The sequence below is a fragment of the Eurosta solidaginis genome, chromosome 4, assembly GCF_040869045.1.
Source record: "Eurosta solidaginis isolate ZX-2024a chromosome 4, ASM4086904v1, whole genome shotgun sequence".
Taxonomy (NCBI): Eukaryota; Metazoa; Arthropoda; class Insecta; order Diptera; family Tephritidae; genus Eurosta; species Eurosta solidaginis.
The window spans coordinates 144927256-144950889 of NC_090322.1; the positions used below are offsets into that span (position 1 = coordinate 144927256).

Consider the following 23634-nt stretch of genomic DNA (forward strand, 5'->3'; position numbering starts at 1 on the left):
GTTCAGGTAAGTACGTGAATTACGTTTAGTAAAGATATATCGATTTTTGCTCAAGTTTTCGTGTTAAAGGCCGAGCCGAAGGACAGAAGGTCGAATGTGTATAAAAACTGGGCGCGGCTTCAGCCGATTTCGCCATTTTCACAGAAAACAGTTATCGTCATAGAATCTATGCCCCTACCAAATTTCACAATGATTGGTAAATATTTGTTCGACTTATGGCATTAAAAGTATTCTAGACAAATTAAATTAAAAAGGGTGGAACCACACCCATTTTGAAATTTTGTTTTATTTTTGTATTTTGTTGCACCACATCATTACTGGAGTTGAATGTTGACATAATTTACTCATATACTGTAAAGACATTCAATTTTTTGTTAAAATTTGACTTAAAAACTTGTTTGTTCGGTCATCCTATTTTGCTAATTTTTATTTAGCACACATATAGTAATAGAAGTAACGTTCCTACCAAATTTCATCATGATATCTTCAACGAATGCCAAATTACAGCTTGCAAAACTTTTAAATTACCTTCTTTTAAAAAAGGGCGGTGCCACGCCCTTTGTCCAAAATTTTACTATTTTTATATTTTGCGTCATAAGGTCAACCCACCTACAAGTTTCATCGCTTTATCCGTCTTTGGTAATGAATTAACGCACTTTTTCGGTTTTTCGAAATTTTTGATATCGTGGTTGAAGTCCGATTTCGTTCATTTTAAATAGCGATCTAAGATGAGTGCTCAGGAACCTACATACCATATTTCATCAAGATACCTCAAAATTTACTCAAATTATCGTGTTTACGGACAGACGGACGGGCGGACGGACATGGCTAAATGAATTTCTTTTTTCGCCCAGATCATTTTGATATATAGAAGTCTATATCTATCTCGATTAGTTTATGCCGTTACGGATTACCGTTATGCGAATAAAATTAATATACTCTGTGAGCTCTGCTCAGCTGATTATAAAAAAAACTGTTATATTGTGTACACATTTTATGTATTGGAAAATATTTATTATTTTTTCGTACATCGTCTTACAAGCTCTTTATCTAATATTTCTGCTTTAGTGTATACGTATGATAATGTGGTGGCACAATATTTTTTATTTTTATATTTTCAAAAAAAAAAAAAAACAAAAAGGAAAAAATAACAGAAGAAAACGGCCATTTAATTCGCATAGTTATTCACTATGAAAGCTTAGTAAAATTGTTGTAGTTTAATAGATTTATTGCAAATTAGAACACATTTCCCGATAAAATTCTTTGCATGTATGTATGTATTAGCATTTAGAACACATCTTCGTGAAGAGGACAAAATAATGTTTGCAATTGTAGGTAACCATCCGCCTTAAATATAAATTCATAAAACTTTAGTAATTTATGTATTAGCTTTAAAAATGTTTTCTTGATTATTTGAACTTTAAATACATATATGCATGTACATAAATATGTATTATAATAATTTTTCTTTTATTTCTTTCTTTATTTTTTTTTTTAATAATTTGTCTTTAAAATGTATTATTGTTTGGAAAACGCATTTATTATTGGCCCTGCTGCTGATCATATGACTTTTGTCATTTTCTTTCATTTCTGTTTTTGTAGCTAGCATTAGCCATGCGCGTTATACATAATTATTTGTTGTTCAGATATAGCTACATATAAACTATAGATAATAAGCATTATAATAATGATAATAACTATTATGTTGCCTAGTTAGTATTTCTTGTTGTTGATATTGTTGTACACCAACATGTTTCCCGTGTTGTTGTGGTTCTGCTTGTTGCTGTTTTTGAAATTGTGGCTTTGTCCTCCCGTATGAGGTTGGATTTAATTGATTATTTTGTTGTTGTTTTGGGTAAAGATACTGCTTCGACTGCTGCTGCACTTTCTGCTGAATTTGTAGTTTTGGTTGTCGGTTTTGTGGTGGTTGTTGCTGCTGCTGTCGCCTGTGCATACGTGTTTTCGTTGTTTGTTAGCATTGCACTTTGCCATATTGTGCCCGACGGTCCAACACCTCACGATATTCTCTATAATTCATTTGGATTTCCTGCGAACGATAACGTGTTAATTTTATTGATTTTCGAGTTTCGGGGGTTATAGCTGCTCGAAAGCCCCCCTTCCTGAGTAGAGAGTCAATAGTTTGAGTTTGGTCCCAACCTACAAGAGGAATAAAATTACATTAATACAAGTTTAAAATTCATATCGAAGCGAAGCCGATTTTTGATCTCAATAATAGGGCTGGGACTATCCGCATATTCGGATATCCATACGGGTATCCGTTGAGACGGATAAAATCCGGACGGCATGGATATCCGGTTAATATTCTTTTGAGAAACTAATCGGATATCCGGATTTAATAACCGTATTTTTGGATATCCAGTGAAAGCAAAAAATTGCTGTACATATGTTTATTTAACATTAATTACAAAAAAAAAACAAAAATGTTGATGTTTGCATGATACAAAAAAGAAGGTAGTTCCACTCAAAATTTTTTGACGTATTTGGGGATTTTTGAAGTTTCATAATGTTTGATGTTTTGCCAGAAGCGTTGCCATACCGTTGCTGTTTAAGGCGTTATTATTACATATATTAAAAAAAAAGTTCCCCCTAGAACGTAAAAAAGCATGAAAAATTAAAAATTAGTAAAAATCCGTTGTGATAAGAAACTACTATGTAGATTTGTATTATATACTTCATTACAGTCAATACAAAAAAAATCCCCCCCGCCCCCCCTGGAACCGCGCATGTTTATAGAGACCTCCTTTGAGCAAGCAATTGACAAACGGGTATGTTTTGTCAAAATGTTCTGCACAAACGTACGGACACTTAAGAAGGCTATATTCCCTTAGTTTGCATACTCCGATCCATGTTTCTTCCACCGAAACAATTTTCGGGAGCTGGAAAAACCTATTAAAACCCTTCTTTTCTAAGCTGATATTTCGTATTAAAATATTTCGAAGGCATGGGGCTCATTTTTTCTTTTTTATTTAAAATAACCATGAAAGTAATTTAGTCATATTCGTTAATATGAAATCCATCAAAATTAGAAAAATTCGTAAAATTTTTCAATCTGGTAGCTTGTTTTTGGTGAAATTGTTATTTGGCAAAAGTCAAGTGGCTAACGTCACACTAAATGGAACTACCTCCATTTTTTGTATTATGGATGTTTGTAAAATTGTAGCTTTTTTATTTTTGACGTTCATTTAATAATCTACAAACATATTTTGTGAATAATTTTTCGATGTTTACTTCGTTCAATTCATATGCATATACTCAACTTTTATATTCCAGTATCCGGACATACGGATATCCGGATTTTCCGTTTACGAATCCGGATATCCGGATAGCTGGATTTTTTGCTTAGCTATCCGGTTAGTCGAATATCCGTTTTATCCGGATAGTTGAAAAATCCGGATGCAGTTCACAGCCCTACTCAATAAATCTAATTTCGAAATTCAAAATATAATTTATCAATTTACCCTGCTCAGTTGCCACTTGCGGCAAATAAGTAGCAGTCCTTTTGCAGCCACGTTCATTCATAAACTCAATACGTATACCATGCACACCCAATGTCCAGTCAAGATACCCGTGTGCTTCTTCGAAATTTTGTAAAATCGATACGCTAACAGTCAATTTGGGCAACTCCTCTCTGACAATTGGAGCAAAGCGTGAATCCTTCAAAGCACTCGTTAGTGCATATTCACGTAAACCATTGTGCAAGTGCATGGCACTAAAAGTTCCAATACAACCACGTAAACGTTTGTCACGCCCTGTTTTCCATGTTACAAATAATGGACTGTAAGAGATTTAAAACATTTATTTATCTACATTGGATTGATTTAAAAAATAATTAGGGCAACTCATTCGAACTCGAAAATGCGTCGTAGCCAAGCAAATCTCGTAAATAAAAAAATTTTCATGAATTTTCGAGCTTTGCGAGATTTATAAGTTTTGCAAGATATTGACGAGTTATATGGAGTTGCTCTAAAGTTTTCTGGCAAACAGGTTCAAAAGTTTCTCTTCGCTATAAAGAAAACATTGATACATATCAACTCCGCAGCGGGTTAGGGGGTTAGAATATACCCGCGGTGGGTATGACTGTTGTTGTAGCAGTGCTTCGCTCCATCCAATAGGTGCGACCGATCACAAATTGTCATCAGTATCCTCTAACGGAAGTCCAAGGAAACTTGCGGTTTCAACAGGGGTGGACCATAATGAGAGAGGTGTTAGAGGAGTTGGTTCCACATTACAATTAATGAGATGTGTCATGTGGGAACACATTGCAAGCGGGGCATACATTTAGTATGACGGGGTCAATTCTGGATGGGTAAGAGTTTAAACTGTTACAGTATCCGGACCGAAGTTGAGCTGGAGTGACTCGCGTTTCCCTGGGGAGTGTGCGTTCCTCTTCCGCAAGTTTTGGGTACTGTTCTTTGAGTACTGGATTCACCGGGCAATTACTGGCATAAAGGTCCGACGCCTGTTTGTGGAGTTCACTGAGGACCTGCTTGTGTTTTTTTGCTTCATACGGCTGAGTTCTCAGGTGCCGTATTTCCTCATAATGCTTACGGAGATGACTCCTTAAGCCTCTGGGCGGTGTTGGCTCATCAATCAGATGTCTGTTGGGATGTCCAGGTTTCTGGGTATTCAACAGGAACTGTTCAGGGAGGTAGCCGTTTATTCTGTTGCAAAGCTCATCGATCTGTGAGCCTGCACCTGTGGCCATTATTGTACAGTCATCGGCGTAGGAAACGATAGTAACTCCTTCTGGTGGCGAAGGTAGCTTTGATATGTAGAAGTTAAACAAAAGTGGGGATAGGACACCATCCATTTTGGCAGCTCCCCTTTCTAATTGGCTATCTTGAACTTCCACTCTATCTCTGTCCGGAGATATTTGCAGTTGAATTTGGCAATGTGGTTGTTGCACTTTGTTTTACACAGGGGATGACCCCCGTTAGCGTCTTATCTACAATCAGAAATTGGCGGGACCTACATTTGTTATGGTATCTGCTAAAACTGACAATTTTTTTCTCGGAGGCTTTTCATGGCAGAAATATAACTACCTCGTTTAGAAAAAACATATTGCTTAACGGCCTAGAAGGTTCAATGTGGTCATTGTAGGGTATTTGTAATAACTTTAAATAATATCAACTTTTGTTATTTTAAATATTTTATGTATTTGTTCTAATTTTCAATCTTGAATTTTTTGCTTTCAAAAATTTTCATTCTTGACATTGTTCTGCTGGAAATTAAATTCATTTTTCAATAAAAAATAATATTTAAAAATATCTAAAATATTTATCCTACATCTGGCGATCCTACCAGGAGCGTTAATTTTCTGTGATTGCAACATCAATAGAGATTTTGATGCAACATCTACAATAGTTACAACAACTACTTAACGAGCTTAATTTGTACTGGACAACAGAAATAAAGAGAAATAATAGAAACAAATAAGGACATATTTATGTGATAAATAATAAAATAGTATAGAGAACTTAGAACTACATTTAAAGTGTTTACTACATATAGCAACATAATAACGAAGGTAAAATAACAACAATTTGAACAAATGTGAAACTAAAGGAGCAGCAGATATCGTGAGGAATTTAGCAGTCAGTTCAAAATCAGTAAAAAATATAAGAATTACAACAACAAAAATCAACAATACAACAACAATAAATACAGCAGTCAGTTCAAAATCAGTAAAAAATATATACAACAACAGTAATCAACAATACAACAACAATAAATACAGCAAGAAAATATATTTTAAAAGAAGATCCTTATAAATAAATATTATATGATTTGGGTGAGCTGTATCGTATATTTTTACGATTTATATTTGTAAATTACTTATATAAATAATATATATATAATTTGTAATTTATCTATAATACTTCATTCATTTTTAGATTTTAAATTGTAAACTTCTTTTTCAGAGATCTTTAATTTTTGTTTATTAAAAATGTATCGTACGCCACCACGTGACACACACACGTCTACACCAACACATCGTACAAATGACTCGCTTATTGATTTACAAGGTGATGTTTTTCAGAACGATCTTGTAAATCCATACGCCAATCAAAATATTGAAATATTTGCCACTTCAGTGAAACTTCCCCAATTTTGGACAAACTGTCCTGAAGCATGGTTCATTCATGCAGAAATGCAATTCAATAGGAAAAATATTACGCAGGAGACGACAAAATATGAATATGTCATCACTGCCCTTCCTCAGGATGTCATTATGACAATTTTGGATTTTATTCAAAATCCTCCTGATGATAATAAATTCTCAGCCTTAAAACAGATTTTAATAGAAAGGCATTCTTTAAGTGAAAATGCCAAATTGGATAAGATTTTGACTGATTCAGAGATTGGAGATCGCAAACCCTCAGAGTTTTATCGGTCTCTGGTCTTACTTTCTGGCTCCAATTTCAGCTCTGAAGTCCTTAAAAAGATTTGGATGAGAAAACTTCCTAAAAATTTAAACGTTATTTTAACGAGTTCGAACTCTATATAAATGAACTTTTAAAATTGGCTGATAATGTTTGGGAAGTTGTTAGCAAAAACGAAATAGCTTTAGTCAATAATTTGAAAAATTCTAAAAGCGAGAATGCAATAATTTCCAATTTGGTTCAAACCACTAATCTAATATGTAAAAACTTTGAAAAATTATCTTTAGAATTATCAGAAATGAAAAAAGAAATTAATCAAAATTATTCTAGATCCCGTTCGATAAGTAGGAATCGTTTTAGAAGTCAGTCTAGATATAGGTCCAATTCGCGTGAGAATCCGAACTGGCTCTGCAGATATCATTATAAATTTGGTAACAAAGCTATTAAATGTGAACAACCATGCGCCTTTTCTAAAAATAATTCAACAAACTAAAGTTTTCCGTTGTTGCAGCGACGAACGACGGAAATTTTGAGGTATCAACTCGTCGCTTATTTATATTTGATAGGGAAAACAAGTTAAATTTTCTTATTGATAGTGGGAGAGATTTCGGTACTTCCAGTGACTAAATTCTTGTGTAAAAATAAATCTAACGATATTATTTTGACAGCAGCTAATGGTACTACGATTTCGACTTATGGTAAAAAAATTTTAAATATAAATTTAGGATTGAGGCGCGAATTTCCATTTACTTTTTTAATAGCTGATATAGGTAAGCCAATAATCGGAGCTGATTTTTTAAGCAAATATGGCCTACTTATCGATATTAAAAATAAATGTTTAGTTGACCCGTTGACAAGTCTTTCAGTCAATACTATTTCATGTTTTTGCAATGTCCCTCTTCCCAAAATTTTCTCAGTAGACAATCAATATACGAAATTATTAAAAACTTTTCCATCTTTAATTACGGAACCTGATTACTCGAAGCCAGTTAAACATGCTACGGTTCACAGACTAGTTACAGAAGGTAACCTACCATTTTCTAAGCCCAGGCGTTTAGATCCTATTAAATTTAAAGTGGCCAAGGCCGAATTCGATTTTTTATTAAAAACTGGAATTTGTAGATCTTCAAATTCATCCGTGGCATCTCCTCTTCATTTAGTACCCAAAAAAGATGCTAATGACTGGCGTCCTTGTGGCGATTTCAGAAGACTAAACGTAGTAACAGTTCCTGATCGTTATCCCTTGCCCCATATCCATCACTTCAATATGAATCTTCGAAACAAAACTATATTTTCAAAAATTGATTTAGTTAAAGCGTACCATCAGATACCAATGGCTAAAGAAGACGTATATAAAACGGCAATAACGACACCCTTTGGTATGTTTGAATTTTTACGTATGCCTTTTGGGTTAAGGAACTCAGCTCAAACATTTCAAAGGTTTATTAATGAGGTTATAAGTGGACTGGATTTTGTGTTTGCCTATATAGATGATTTGCTTATAGCGAGTGAAAACGAACAGGAACATTTAAAAGATTTGAGTATTCTTTTTGAGAAGTTGTCGGAATACGGTCTAAATATTAAACCGAGCAAATGTATTTTTGGTGTTGGCAGTATTGATTTTTTAGGGCACAATATTTCTAGTTCTGGAATTAGTCCTTCCGATGAGAAAACAGCAGCCATACGTAATTTTGAGCGTCCGAAAAATATTAAACAAGCACAAAAATTTATAGGAATGGTAAACTATTACCATAGGTATATTCAAAATCTTGCTGAGTACACGAATATAATATATGATTTAATTAATAGAACAAACAAAAAACGTGATAAAAAATTAATATGGGATGACACATCAACAAAAAGTTTTGAATGTATTAAAGAATAATTTGCAAATAAAGTATTATTAAATCATTTTAATAAAGATGCAAAGCTTTCTTTAAATGTAGATGCATCAATACAATGGCGATATGAAACGTATGTGGAAGTGTCTAAAAGACCTCGTCGAGCTTAATGATGTTAAAAAACATATCACTAAAATTGTAATTAACGGTGAATGCCTGGAAAATGAATATGATATAGCTAATGCCCTAAATAACTTTTTTATACAAAGTATTGTTGAAATTAATGATAGCATCGAAGAAATTGTAAATGGGGATGAAATAAGCGCAAATCATAGTAATCCATTTGAAACATTTAAATTTACTGACATTGTAGTGGACGATATTATTATTATCACAAAATCACTTAAAAACAAATATGGCGGCGACAAGCTTTTATCGGAGGGTGTCGTTAAAGATGCCATGACATATACTGCTAATTTCTACAAAGACATAATTAACGAATCCTTAAACAGCGGTATTGTACCTAGTTACTGGAAAATTTCAACAATAATACCTGTTGAAAAAGTAAAAAATACAATGAAACCCGAGGAACTACGTCCAATTAACACGTTACCTACAGATGAAAAAATTATGGAGACAGTGGTGAAGGATCAACTTGTGGCATACTTAGAGAAGCACAATGTGATTATCCCAGAACAATCGGGATTCAGGAAGAGCCATTCTTGTGAAACAGCGTTGAATATGGTAATTGCAGATTGGAAAGAAGACATGGCGGACAAAAAATTTACGGTGTCTGTCTTCTTGGATTTAAAACGGGCTTTTGAAACTGTCGATAGATCTGAGCTATTGGACGTTATGTTTAAAATTGGTATAAGAGGAAAGGCTTTGGAATGGTTCCGGAGTTATTTGGGTGACAGAAAACAGAGAACGATAATTGGAAAGGAGGTTTCATCAGTGGTGGATGTTAACATTGGTTTACCACAAGGCTCGGTCTTGGCGCCAATATTGTTTACATTGTATATCAATGATATCAAAAGATGCTTAAAATATTGTAAAATACGTCTATTTGCGGATGATGCATTGCTTATCATAAGTGAAAAATATGCAGAATGTGCCATGCTGAAAGTACAAGAAGACCTGGACTCGCTATACAAATGGTTATGCCTTAGAAAACTGAAATTAAATGTCGAAAAAACTAAGTTCATGATATTTTGTAAAAACACTAATATCATAAGTAACAATAGTTTAAATAATATTACGCTGAAGGTAAAAAACATGGAAATCCAAAGAGTAGACAAAATTAAGTATTTAGGAGTTTTGATTGATGATAATCTAAATTTTGGAGAGCATGTAACTTATCTGGAAAGGAAAATTGCACAGAAAATAGGCTTCATGTATAGAACATGTAAACATATCAGTCAAAGTCATAAAATATTGGTATATCGTTCAATTATTGAACCACACTTTATTTATTGTCCTACTATTCTGCTATTAAGTAATGATATATATATTAAGAAACTTCAAATACAGCAAAACAAGGCAATGCGATTTATTTTAAAATGTCCTCCAAGAACGCCAAAAATTGTAATGCTCAATAGATTAAACTGGCTTAGTATTAAACAGTCAGTTAGTTATTTCACATTGAAATTTATACACCAACTTAGGTTAGGAATGTTACCGAATTACCTGAGTAGTAAAATACATTATAATCATGAAATCCACAATTATGGAACAAGAAATTGCAATAATATAAGACTGCCTAGAATAAGAACTGAGTTCGCCAAAAGGTCTCTTGAATATTTAGGGTATAAAATGTATAATGAGTTACCTTCTGATTTGAAAGACTGTGAAAATATTAGTAAGTTCAAAGAAAAATTGTTTTTATATTGTACGTCACTAAATGTGACATAAGTATTTATGTTTAATCTCTTATTTTAACCTAAACTAGGTCTTAAAGACCGTAATAATAAATAAATAAAATAAATACAGCTATTGGTGGTGTAATAGAACAACATTTTAATGGCAAATCTGAGCAAATAGGATTCTATTCCAAAAAGCTTTCTCCATTAGAGATAAAGTATAGTGCATTTGATCGAGAGTTGTTAGCAATATATTTAAATATAAAACACTTTCGATATCTTTTAGAAGGAAGACAGTTTACAGTTTTTACTGATCATAAACCTTTGGTTTTCGCCTTAAATTCAAAAACTGAACGTAGTCCTAGACAAACGCGGCATCTAGAATTCATTGCGCAATTCACTAGCGATATACAATATGTTAAAGGAAAAGATAATGTGGTAGCTGACACATTGTCACGAGTTTTTGAGGTAGATGCTTTTCAAAATTTCGATCTAAATTTTAAAATCTTACAAAAGGAGCAACAACAAGACACTGAACTTAATGAATTAATATCTGGCCAAACTTTTCAAAATCTTAAATTAATCAAAATTCCTTTGCTAAATTTTACCATCTGGTGCGAAGTTTCAGGAGAATGTCCTAGACCATTTGTTCCAAACAGCTTGCGTAAAACAATTTTTGATATTTTACATGGAATTGCTCATCCTGGTACGAAGGCTACCCGAAAACTAATAGTTAAAAGGTATTTTTTGGCCAAGTATGAATAAACAAATAAATGTATGGCCCAAGGAATGTCTAAATTGTCAGAAATCAAAAGTTATTCGTCATACGAAATCACCTATTAGCAAAATTCCAGTACCAAAAGGTAGATTCGAGCATATTCATTTGGATATTGTAGGACCTTTACCCATTTCCAGAGGACATCGTTATATTTTTACTATAGTTGACAGGTTTTCTCGTTGGCCTGAGGCATATGCACTAAGAGACATTTCTTCGGCAAATATTGCAAGAAAATTTTTCAGTGAATATATTTCGCGTTTTGGAGTTCCATGTAATATAACTACTGATCAAGGCTCTCAGTTTACATCAAATTTGTTTTCGGAATTGACAAAATTTCTTGGAAGTCACCACATAACAACGTCTCCCTACCATCCTCAAGCTAACGGAATGGTGGAACGTTTTCATAGACAGTTAAAATCTTCAATAATGGCTAGGAATGGGATTAGAGATTGGTACGAAGAATTACCAATAATACTTTTGGGTTTGCGATCAACTTTTAAAGAAGATATTTCAGCTACACCAGCTGAAATGGTTTTTGGTCAAAATTTAAGGTTACCTGGTGAACTCGTTGTCTCAACTTCTGAGAAAACAAATTCGACAGATGTTTTGAGCAGTTTACGTGAACATTTTAGAAATTTTAAATCAAATCTTGAACAGCATAAAAATTCTTCTGGAATTTATGTTCCTAAAAATTTAGAAGATTGTCAATTTGTTTTCGTACGGGTTGTAAACAAACATTCTTTACAACATCCTTACGAGGGACCTTATAGAGTAATTGAAAAAGGAATTAAAAATTTTAAAATAGAAATAAATAATGAAATTAAAATTTTTCCTATTGATCGTTTGAAACCTGCTATGGTGGATTTTGCACACTTTACTAAAACAAAAACAAAAAAGAAAGTAACGTTTAATTTATATAACAATTTATCTCTGGAAGGGGGAGTAATGTAGGGTATTTGTAATAACTTTAAATAATATCAACTTTTTTTCTATTTTAAATATTTTATGTATTTGTTCTAATTTTCAATCTTGAATTTTTTGCTTTCAAAAATTTTCATTCTTGATATTGTTCTGCTGGAAATTAAATTCATTTTTCAATAAAAAATAATATTTAAAAATATCTAAAATATTTATCCTACAGTCATATCATAATGGTGATTGTTACCGGAACGTACCGAATCTATATCCGGCAAAGGATATAAAGACACTCCGCGAAGGTTTTGGGGAGTGTTATCGAACGCCTTTTTGTAGAAAAAAAAGGCTGGGATTACTTACATTTTTTGGCGTTAATTTCGATGCCCTATATTCCACTGCATTAGAGTTACGGAGCTCTTGAGAAGAAATGACAATTTTTTTTTTAGCCACTGAATGGCTTAATGTTCGGAGTAATCACCGGGTGGGCTGTCGAATTAGAGAATTACAATTATAGGATCCAACATAGCACTAATTACTGACATAGAGTTCCTGATTCAAAAAGCACAGGAGAGGGACGAGGTTAGTTTCTTCTTTGAGGAGTCGGCTAACCGAAGGAGTCGTTGAGTAATTTAATCTAATTAATACATAAGATAAAACCTGATGGAAAGAAAAGAGTGTATGTACCTACTGAAATGGAACCAAATCTTATGCGTGTGATTAACAAGGAACTGGGACCTCAATCCGTTGATAAGACAGTAAGCTAGACATATATTATTGATTTCCACATATGAGAACAAAGGTGGAAACATTCATTAGAAACTGTTTAAAATCATTTCGCCCCTTTGCCATTTATGAACTCAAATCGGAAGCACACTTCTGGTGTTCCTCAGGGTAGCCATTTGGGTCCATTACTTTTTACCCTCTTTATAAATGACTTACCTAAGGTTATTTCGTATTTTTTTTTTTTTTTCAAAAAATTGTTATCGCCGTTTTAAGTGGACATTTTTGGGTCGGGCAGGGTATACATGAAAATTTTACAATCAAATTAAAAACTTAAAAAAAGTCAAAAAAATGAAATTTAGCAGGCTCGAAAATTATTTTTTTGGGTATGCGTAGTGAAACTTTTTTCCTGAGCCCAAATCCTATCGAAAAATCGATGGCGCTATATCGTCAATAAATAAACTTGCACAATAGATCTGCACAAAGGTCGCAGTGCTTCCAGCCCTATTAATAATAATCATCGGTCAATTAATCGATGGATCTACTTCAGGCCGATTTGGACTCATTTCAATTATGGTTTTCAGTAAATCTACTAGTTTTGAACTGCTGCAAATGTAAACTAATGACATTTCACAGAGTCAACCCAGTTTTAAAATCCTATATGCTAGATGGTGCTCCCTTGGAGCGTATATCTGTAGTACCTAGGTGTTCTTTTTGATGCGAAATTGAGGTTTAACATGCATATTTCATCCATCGTAAACAAAGCATCGGGTGTAGTCGGATTTATTAAAAGATGGGCTAAAGAATTTGATGATCCCTATTTAACCAAGACCCTTTACACATCATTGGTACGCCCAGCACTTGAGTATTGTTCCTGTATTTGGTCCCCGGTGTATGAAAATCATATATATAGATCGAATTGAATCGGTACAGAAGCAGTTTCTAATCTTCGCATTACGTTGTCTTAACTGGGAATCAAATCATCATATTCCGCCTTATAGAAATATACTTCTTCTCATTAGTTTGCCCACTTTAGGGAATAGAAGAACATTACTTGGGGTAATGTTTCTTCATAAACTGATTATCGGTGAGATAGACTCCACTGATCTTGTGAGCAGACTGAGTTTTTCTGTTCCTGCGAGAACTACAAGCTTTCATTTACCCATTCTCCGGCGTAATTTTGCCAAATATATCCCTCTTCGCAATTGGTGCTCGCGCTATAATGAACTGTACAACTGTATTAGTTTTGAGTATTCGATTGCTACTATCCGTAAGGAAATACTCTCACGTCTGGCATGATATTTTTCAAAGATTTTTAAGTAAGATGTCAATTTTTATTTCAATATTAATTTTAACTAATTTTGATTTGATTTATTCATTAATTAAAATTTAACTTAATTAATTTGATTGTTTATTATTTTAGTTTTTACTTTAAATTTTGTTTTTACACTTATGATTTTCCTTGTTATTTGTATTGTATCTTATATCCGCTTTGCGTCTGTGTTGACTTTAATAAATAAATAAATAAAAATATTGGCAGTAGTTGAAGCCTTTACTAAATATGTGAAGTTGTGTCCTATAAATTCCACTAGCACGCGAGAGGTCACTGCCGGCCTTGAAAACAATTTTCTTTATTATAGCCGACCGAGACGAATTATTAGTGATAGAAGAATAAGTTCCACTTCTTTAGAATTAAGTGATTTCATCTCCAAACGGAATATGGACAATGTAACGGTGGCCGTTGCTTCCCCTCAAGCTAATGGGATAGGGAATTTACGGACCCTATAAGCCATGCGGACTAGTGTTGGAGATTGAGTATGTGCTACGACCGAAGATGTTAACAAGAAATGTCTACCCCAATATTGGAGATCGTATGTAGTGAATAAGATGTTAGGTAACGACCGCTATCTCATCCGCGACATCGAAAATAGTCAACTGACCTAACTCACATAATACGGGGTCGTTGAGGCCCACCGTATTTGGAGGTGGGTAGGTAAACCCGACAGTGGCGACATGGGCGAAGAGGATGTAGTAACTGATTCATTGGCATAAACATACATTAAAATACTTGTACATATGATCGGAGGCGATCAATACATTGTTAGGATTGGTTGTAAACGTAGTATAAGCTTATTTTATAAGTGTAGTATAAACTTATTAGAGGGTAGCCCTATAGCAATAAGAATAATAGTGTTAAGTTAGTAAGACTGCAAAATAAAGATGGGACGATACTTCCGGTACAAGAAAGAAAAAGATAAGACGCGATAATTTTTTAATCATAATAGTTCATAAATGTAACAAAATAATTTCGAATAAGATCAAAAATTTCATAAAAAGCTCTGGGGAGAAATCCCTATATAATTTAGTTGTAAAGTAGGTCGATAGTTCGTTTAAAAGCATAGAACCACAGTGAAAAGAAATGTGGTTTCTGATAAAAATATGTGGACGTGTTACTCGAAGGTTTTGGGAGCGTTTTGCTACCAAGACAATATACGGAGCGCACATTTAAAAGCTTACTATTTTGTACCCCAAACAGGAAACTAGTGAGCCTGTTTCTAAGAGAGAAATATTTCATAAATCAATGATATATAAAAAAATCGTTATACTTACTAAGCATCATTTGTAAATTTCGGTATGCCAGGACCATCTAAATTATTTAGTTCACAATCTAGCACCTCAAAACAAAACAAACACATGTCAGGCACCGCTACGCTATCCACTTGCCTTACACTATAACCATTTGTATGACGATGCGATCCACCACCACCACCGCGTCGATAGTAATCGCCATCATCGCCACCACAATCGCCATTCTGCAGATGATGCGGTCGCAATCCATTCATTTGTGATGAACCAGAAGAGCCACGATAATTATTATGGTGTTGGTGATGATGATAGTTGTTCGACATATTGTTTTTGTGCTTTTTATTAAATTTGTTACACTTGCTGCTTGCTATCCAGTATGTTATGAAACGTTATCTAGATTCTAGATGGAAATTTGTATTTTCTTTGATCGTGGCAACTTATTTGAAGCAATCAAAATGCGATCCAATTTGTATGCTTATAGATTGTTCTTTAATCTATTTCTTATTTACTATTCTTTTATTTATAAATTGCCGTGTGGACGCAGCTGCACTCTGAAGCACTAGATTTTTTTATCAGAATCTGTTTCTATTTTGTTGAAGGACTTATTGAATTTATATAGATTATTAAGCTACATCGACATATTTTATATAGGTATTGTTAAGATGTCTAGCATTAATGGCAGTGCGTAACTTCTTGTTGATGTGAACCTATAATAGATCTAACCTGTAAAGAGATAAGTTTTAGTTAAAAATGTGATTAAATAGGGGATATAAGGTGTTTATATGTAGCAAGACAACTTGCAATTTTAACGATATTATAATCTTATTCTTGCTGTTGTTGTTGTAGCGATAAGGTTACTCCCCGAAGGCTTTGGGGAGTGTTATTGATGTGATGGCCCTTTGCCGGATACAGATCCGGTACGCTCCGGTAACACAGCTCCATTAAGGTGCTAGCCCGACCATCTCGGGAACGATTTATATGGCCACATTAAACCTTCAGGCTATCCCTCCCTACCCACCCCCAAGATCCATGAAGAGCTTGGGGTCGCCAGAGCCTCGTCTGTTAGTGAAACGGGATTAGCCGCTCGAAGGCGAGGTAGACAATTGGGTTTGGAGAAGCTATACATATATTGCGCTGGCAACCTGAAAAGGTTAGCGCTACACAACCCCTTGAATCTGGTATATTAGTCGCCTCTTACGACAGGCATACCTACCGCGGGTATATTCTAACCCCCTAACTCACTGCGTTATTCCGTTGCTTATTTATGGAGTAGGGTTGGACATTTAGGTAATACCTCTTAATATCTATAATTATAATATTAATATAATATAATAACAAGGCCCATATTAGTCACTTTATAAACGAGTTTTAGCAAAACCAGGCTAGTTCGAGATCAATTCGGAACCAATCTGAAAATTCATGTAGCAGTCTCTAGACACATCATCAATAAGTATGTTGCTCTACCAACATTCAGTTCCAAAGATAATGCCAAACTAAGATGATTAATTTTAGCTCACAGGAGTATTTAAAAGATATATGTAGTAAAGAAAGTTTCAGCCTACAAAGTTCTAACCTGGTGCACCAAGTTTACCGAGCAGTATACCCATCTCGACCAAATGGTGTAATTTTAATTAAATACATCTATAAATACAACAAACGAATGCACTGGAGTAGAAAACAGCATGTAAAAGAGGGGCAGAACTTCATGTAGGTAATGCACATTTCTTGAAGTTATATCTTACTTGTGTTTAATTAAAACTTTATTTTTCGGTGGGCTCGGCAAAACCCAACTCCTTTCTTCTCGTTTACCCTTCTAGGCAGCCTAGAACAGGCAAGCAAAACACGTCAATAAAGAAATTTAACGAAACCCAATTTATAGTCTCTAGCTTAACAAAAAGTATTAAGCTCCAATGGCAGAAATCATTTCTAGGTAAGGACTGTCGCTCACAACATTTTGAAAGTGTTCTTTAGTCTCAAAGGTATTTTTATGTTTTTCACCATCCTGTTGTTGGCGAAGGTTTCAATAATTTGTCGCTTTATGACTCCGAAGAGATTAAGAAACATTTCTGACACCAGCATTTTTATGACAGAAATACACTTCTTAGAGCTTGCCACTATCGAGAGACAACTCTGTTAGGGGAAAGTTGTGAAGTATTTTGAATTTCCATGAAATGCAGCATTTCTTCCTAGACGCCTAACTATGCGACCCTTTTCCTGGAAACATAAATTGTGTGTCCATCATCGGCATTTTATTGTATGCTGCGTTTAAGAAGCGTTAGAACCAATTTAAAAAGGATTTATATTTTTTTGGAGTGCGAATGAGCGGATATGATCACAAGGATCCTGGATATCGCCTTGTTGTTGTTGTAGCAGTGTACACTGAAATGACAGCCCTTGTTCGTGAAAAATCCAGAGTCGCTCCGGTACATACAACCGGCTGCCACACTCGCTTCTTTATGTAAAAACTAAGTGTTATTGTCGTTATAGCGATAAAGACACTCTACGAAAGTTTTGGGGAGTATTATGTTGATGGTCCTTTGTCGAGTTTTGATCCGGTACTTCTGGTAACAAGCACCACTAAGGTATCCTACCGACCATCGCGGGAACGATTTATTATGACCACTATGAACCGCCTAGGTCATCACGCCTCCCCACTCCCTAGTTCTATGAAGAACTTGGACATCAGGACTTCCTCTTTTTCTTGCAGCACTGACGTTTTGTTTGACAATTAGATCTTTAAGAAAAACATTGCTTAATAACGTGTAGAAAAACAGGGAACTGAAAGAAACTTTCGTTGTTGTTCTTACACCAAAAACAGTCTACTGTGACTTTCACTGCAGTAGCCAGTTGGGCTCTGCAACAATTTCGAAAGTCCTTGCCGGGATAAGAATTGATCCTATTGTCATGGAAGCTCTGCTTTTAATTTGATAGAATACAGAATTTTTAATTGTATTAAATAAATATAGACAAAATAATTCAATAAAAATGAAAAAGGGTTAAGGAGCAACTGGATTTATGGTTCCCGAGATGGTCGGGCTTGGTACCGGAACGTACCGGATTTGCATCCGGCAAGGGACCATCAACTCGATAACACTCCCCAAGGCCTTCGGGCCTTCCTCAATTTTGGACCCCGTGTACGACTATGAACTGATCGTAAGCTCGTTCAATTCAATGACTCTTTTGTAACAACCAATAAATATATATAGTTATATATGCAATACGTAATATCGCACAAAGAGCTGCAGGTTTATTCTTGGTGAAATCAACAAAATGCATTTGCATACACATACGTACGTACAGACGTAGGTAAACTTAGCTCTGTTGTTCCGATGCTTTGTTTACGTATATATGTAGGGATGTACTATATCTTCCATTGGCACTGCAATGCTTGAGGTACAAGCAATTTGGCGTTAGTCAGTGGATTTATGTAGGTGCCCACTCGCTTTGACCTTCATCTACACTCACGTTACCTCCAACGCCTACACCTAGTTCAACGCATAAAAAGCAGTTAATCTTCCGAAACTCTGCTTGGGTTGTTCATGTAGTCCAGTAATTTTTGGCAGTCATTGTATTTGCGGATATAATTCTTGTTTTATTTTTATTTATTTATGATTTCACAGCACAATCACATTGTTTGTCATAATTACTTCTTTCATTCTATGTATCGCTACTACTTTTACATGACATTTGTTCTTTTTTGTAATTTCTACCCTTACTACTCTTTCTTTAAGTTTTATCAGTTTCTCTTTTATACTCTACCAACGCACATACATTATTCTTTGCTTGGTACTGCTGCTACTCCCATACAAATTGCTTTTCTTCCCGTCGTTTTTCACACCAACTCATTGCACTTTTATCATGAATTTTGTTTGATTAAAATTTGGATCACTCGCACATAAACGAAACTGGTAAAAATATGAGAAAATAATGCCAAAACACTTTTTTATCGTACGCTCGCAAAATCTGCGTCGTTCGCAGTGTGTGAGTGACGAATATTGAAAAAATTACAAATGTCAGTGTAAGCAGGGTCGCTTGGGAGACGATTTAGAGTTGCATTTGAAAAAATAAAATATTTTTGAAGGTCACTTTTTTACTCCATATTTTTCAAAATTTGGGATAGGCGGTACAATATTGTTTCATACACAGTGCCAGTAGTTTAGTACCCTACAAGAATACTGACTATCATATGACTATCATCTGATTGTCAGCAATTTCAGCCTAACGATCAGCGCCTCATACAAACTTTCTATCACAAACTTAAGGGGACTTGCGCATATGTGATGTAAACAACTGTGTACGTGTGAGTTTTTGTCTCCTTCTTATACACCAACATGGCCTACTGATTAAGCATATAGCCGTACTGCTCACTCTCATTCCTTTTCCTGGATCACTGCTGACACTCTAACTATCAAAAAGTGTCATAAATGATAGTTTGCTGTAGAAATCAGGTTTGACTGTTATACTATCATAAATGACCATTGTTATATTCCGCCAAAAATGAAACAATGCTTTTTGCTTTTTATTTACTTTATTTCATTACGTTTTTAATTTTATACGTGATAAAAGCATAAGTGTTTCTTATTTATTTAAAATAAATAGTTTTATAAGAATTCGAGTTCAGAATGTTCAATTTAAATTCAGAAAATAACAAAACAACAGAAGCGCGGATTCCTCATGCGGAAACACATTTAAAAATGAATCACCACTAACCACTGGTAGTATTTGGTATGTGGTATTTTTTAATATTATTTTCGATTTTTTTTCTTTTAGCATGAAGCTTTGAAATGCTCTCTTTTTCATTTTTTAAACTTATTTTTTATATGGTTTTCGTCGCTTGAAAATGGCGGAATTTAAAAAATAACAAAACAACCGTGATAATCATTTGATTGTCATATGACAGTCAGTAGTGACAACATGATTAAATCGGATAAACTGTTCGCGCATTCATAAAATTCCGTTGAGAATTATGTATGTGTCTCACATACATAATGGTATCTGCTGTATGTTCTTTTGTTCTGTATCAGGTGTCCGAAGCTTTCCCAGTTTGAGTCCTTTTTCATGATTATAGGCTGTCGTTGGGAACATGCGGACATGCATGAGCGAACAGAGGAACATACATGAATTTGAGTACCAATGTTTACGTCATCGCAGGATCAGCATTGTCAATTACAAGTGTGAGTGTATTAGTAAGACTATCAGCGTTTCTTGTAGGGTAGTGACTTAATGCCTCCTGTAGTGGAGTTCACTAACTTTTTTAACCACATTTGCCATCGCTTTATTTACGAATCGATAACTATAACGATTTTGTTAAGCGCCAAATACATGACACGAACATTTCCGCGAACATTCCCGTTATGTCATGTTTCTGCGGCCTTTTCTATCGTGTATGGTGGTATTTGCCAGTTCGCGCAAATGTTCGCCAAAAATCAAAATATTTTAATTGTTGGCGAACATTTGCGCGAACTGTTCGTGCGTGTATGGCGAAATAGCTCATAATCGTAGTAATTTCTGAACGGAACAGACGTGCGCGGAAAAGTAAAATGGACAATAAAAAATTTCTGAGTGAATTTATTGAAATGTATAAATTTTTTTACGCTTAATTGCCACAGCGAGCAATATTGCTGCAGCACAATTGTTGTCAATATTCATCGCTGTCTGAAAGAGAACTAATGTTCGGCCAAAAGTTCGTATGGTGTATGGCCAAAGCTGCGAGCAAGATTGCGGAATGTTCGCGGAAATGTTCGTGTCGTGTATTTGGCGCTTTATTCAGCAACTATTTTGTATCAATATTTGGTAAAAGTCTAGTTGAGGGGTCGACTGCTAATACGTTACCAAAAATATCGAGAGAGTTATCAAAAGACGCGTCTTGACATCAGTATTAATAATTAATCGTCTTGACATCAGTATTAATAATCAGGCGGAAAATAAAAATTTTAACTCGTTCAAAAGATATTAACGAAAACGCGAAAAAAGACGCGTGGGTACCTCCGAAACCTGGGTTGGTATCCATAGTATTTTTGTGCAGAACACATTTCTGCGTTGGCGGCCTTCGAGTACCCACAAGAAAAACTGTGGGTAAAAGTGTCTTGCGCGGATATAGTTTTGGTCTCCAAACCGGTGTTGGACACACACTGGGTAATTTTTTATAAGCACGGCCGAAGGCCACCAATTCAGAAAGGTGTTCTGCGCAAAAATACTATGGATCCCACCTCCGGTTTCGGAGCGCTTCGGGGCCATTTTTCGGTTTTTTGGAAATATCTTTTGACAGAAATAAAATTTTGAATTTCCGCTTTCGGATTCGTCGTCCTAGGATCAAAACGCGTCTTTTGACACCTCTCCCGATATTTTTGTTCGAGTTTTAGCAGTTGTGAGCTAAAGTAGAAAATTACCTAATTTATAAATCAAATGGCATTTGAGTACTTGGTGTACGTTTTATAACAAAATGAAGAATTACTAAGTCCATCGCCAGTGGACAGACACCTTCTTAGAGAAGTAGATAACCCATTCCACTTGAATGCAACGGAGTTTCGAAAGCTCTACCGACTAACCCCAGACTTGGCTCATATTATTTCTCAGCTTGATGGTCAATTAAGAGGTATAAGAATAACTGCGATGTTAACAGAGAAAAAAATGAAATTAATACCGCATTTAATTACCTTTTGTTAAAATATGTAAAAACTTGCACAATAATGACTTAAAAGCAATTAGTATACGGAATTTATTTATTTTTGGCATTCCTTTTTACTTTTCCCATTTTTTAGCTTTCGTATACTGTAACGAATTTAGGGTATTTCTGCTTATTTGCAACCTTCTACTAACGTTCGTATCGCTAAATTGTCGAATAAATAACTCCAATATTCAATAATGCAAAATTATCCTTATTAGACAACTTTGAAAGTACTTCACAATAACACTTATAGTTCGCAGCCAATAGCGTGCTTAAATCAAACTGAATACTAACTACTCAGCTTGTGCTGCTTTTATACTCTCTGCCCAAATGTCTAAACGTTTCTTCTTCTAGAATCCTCTACCTGGTAAGCAGCCATACGCGCGTGTATTTGTAGTGTGTAACCAGAGAATTTATACACAATGAGAAGGAGTTTTTTTTGGCATCCACTGGTTACGATCCATTTGCATGTGACACGTCTTGCACTTCACCACCACACAGAAATTTTCTGCTGTTAGCAGGATTGGATTGTGTGTGGTGAAGTGCAAGACGTGTTCACATGCAAAAAAGTTGGAATCTAGCAAAAACTCCTTCTCATTGTGTATAAATTCTCTGGTGGAACTATGCACAATAATGATCGGCTGATGATGACATGCGTTTGTGAGTATCTCTCTGCTTCTTGTATGTATGTGTGTACATGTTGTGCCTTTATTTAATAACCTTAGAGATGGAAATATTCGTCACAATACTATTAAAACGAAATTTTAATTGTAATTAATTTCGAGTCGTTAAAACTAAGTTAGTGAATAGGACAATCGATAAGACAAGCGACAAAATTGTTAAATAAAATCTCGACAAATCGCATCGTTATAAGTGAATTCCACTACTGAGGAGCATCTCCATCAAGGTCCTTGACCATTGGGGTTTTGACAGGGCACTGTCCCATGGGTATCCATGCGGTACGTCTCAATATATTGGAAACTCCATCCTGCTGCAGCTGTATGGAGGATGATGAGGTGGAATCACCAAATCACTTTATGCTTGACTGCCCAGCTTTTGCCAGAACTAGGCGAAAGTATTTCGGTCGTGACTCACGTGGATCTCCCGAGGAGCTATCCAAGGTTGAGATCGGGATCATTCGGAACTTTATTGTTGCTACCCAACGATTCTCTAAGTAGTTATATCTACGTCACCGTTAGTTTAGTTTATTATATGTGGTATCACAACGGACCGTCATGTTGTCCAAGTGAGCTTCCCCTATCAGGGAAGCTACCACCCAACCTAACCTAACCTAGTAGCAATGGATGAACTTTCCAATTGAAAATATATTTGATGTCATGCGGGGACGATTCTGGATAAGTAAGAGTATAATTGGCTACAATATCCAGATCGGAGTTGTGTGTTATCGCGAAAGAGCGTTGCGACATGGAAGGAAAATCTGTTCCGAAGAATACCGCTACTGGCCTCTCGCAAAAGTTATTCAGCTGTAATATACATATTTTTTTTGTTGTTTCTACTTCGTGATCTGTAATCCGTTATGGTGAGCGTTAGCCATTGAGTTACACGTCATTGTTCTTTGTGGGACATATTCGTAGTCTCCCCTATCTGTCTGTCGTAAGTATCTTTGTCCTGTGAAAGTACTTATCACTTGTTTGCGGGGCCGGTATGTTTCTAGAGCTCACTAGTAGCTCGAAGTAATATCGTGCTACCCGTTTCACTGAATGTACCATGTACGAAATAAACAAATGGTACCTTTGCTGGATTGGCTTTCCGACTAATCGCATGGAAATACTAGCATAGTTACACAAATACATATATACATACAAAATTTTGTAAAAGTAAACGTCAACATATAAATACTACA

The 23634-nt window shown here is 35.0% G+C and overlaps 1 protein-coding gene across 3 annotated transcripts; it reads right to left on the minus strand.

Annotated features, from left to right (window-relative positions):
* Nucleotides 1-976: 976 nt before the first annotated feature.
* On the minus strand, nucleotides 977-19101 carry LOC137250442 (uncharacterized protein CG5902). Of its 3 annotated transcripts, none has more exons than XM_067783250.1 (4): nucleotides 18875-19101; nucleotides 15128-15826; nucleotides 3480-3796; nucleotides 977-2157 (listed from the first exon to the last, which is right to left on the minus strand). In XM_067783250.1, exons 2-4 carry the CDS (start codon nucleotides 15424-15426, stop codon nucleotides 1973-1975), a joined length of 801 nt encoding a protein of 266 aa, XP_067639351.1. In that variant the 5' UTR covers nucleotides 15427-15826; nucleotides 18875-19101; the 3' UTR covers nucleotides 977-1972. The 3 variants fall into 3 exon arrangements, with proteins under 3 accessions (XP_067639351.1, XP_067639353.1, XP_067639352.1); XM_067783252.1 differs by lacking the exon at nucleotides 18875-19101 and adding an exon at nucleotides 18402-18843; XM_067783251.1 differs by lacking the exon at nucleotides 18875-19101 and adding an exon at nucleotides 18398-18843.
* Between the last annotated feature and the right edge of the window lie 4533 nt (nucleotides 19102-23634).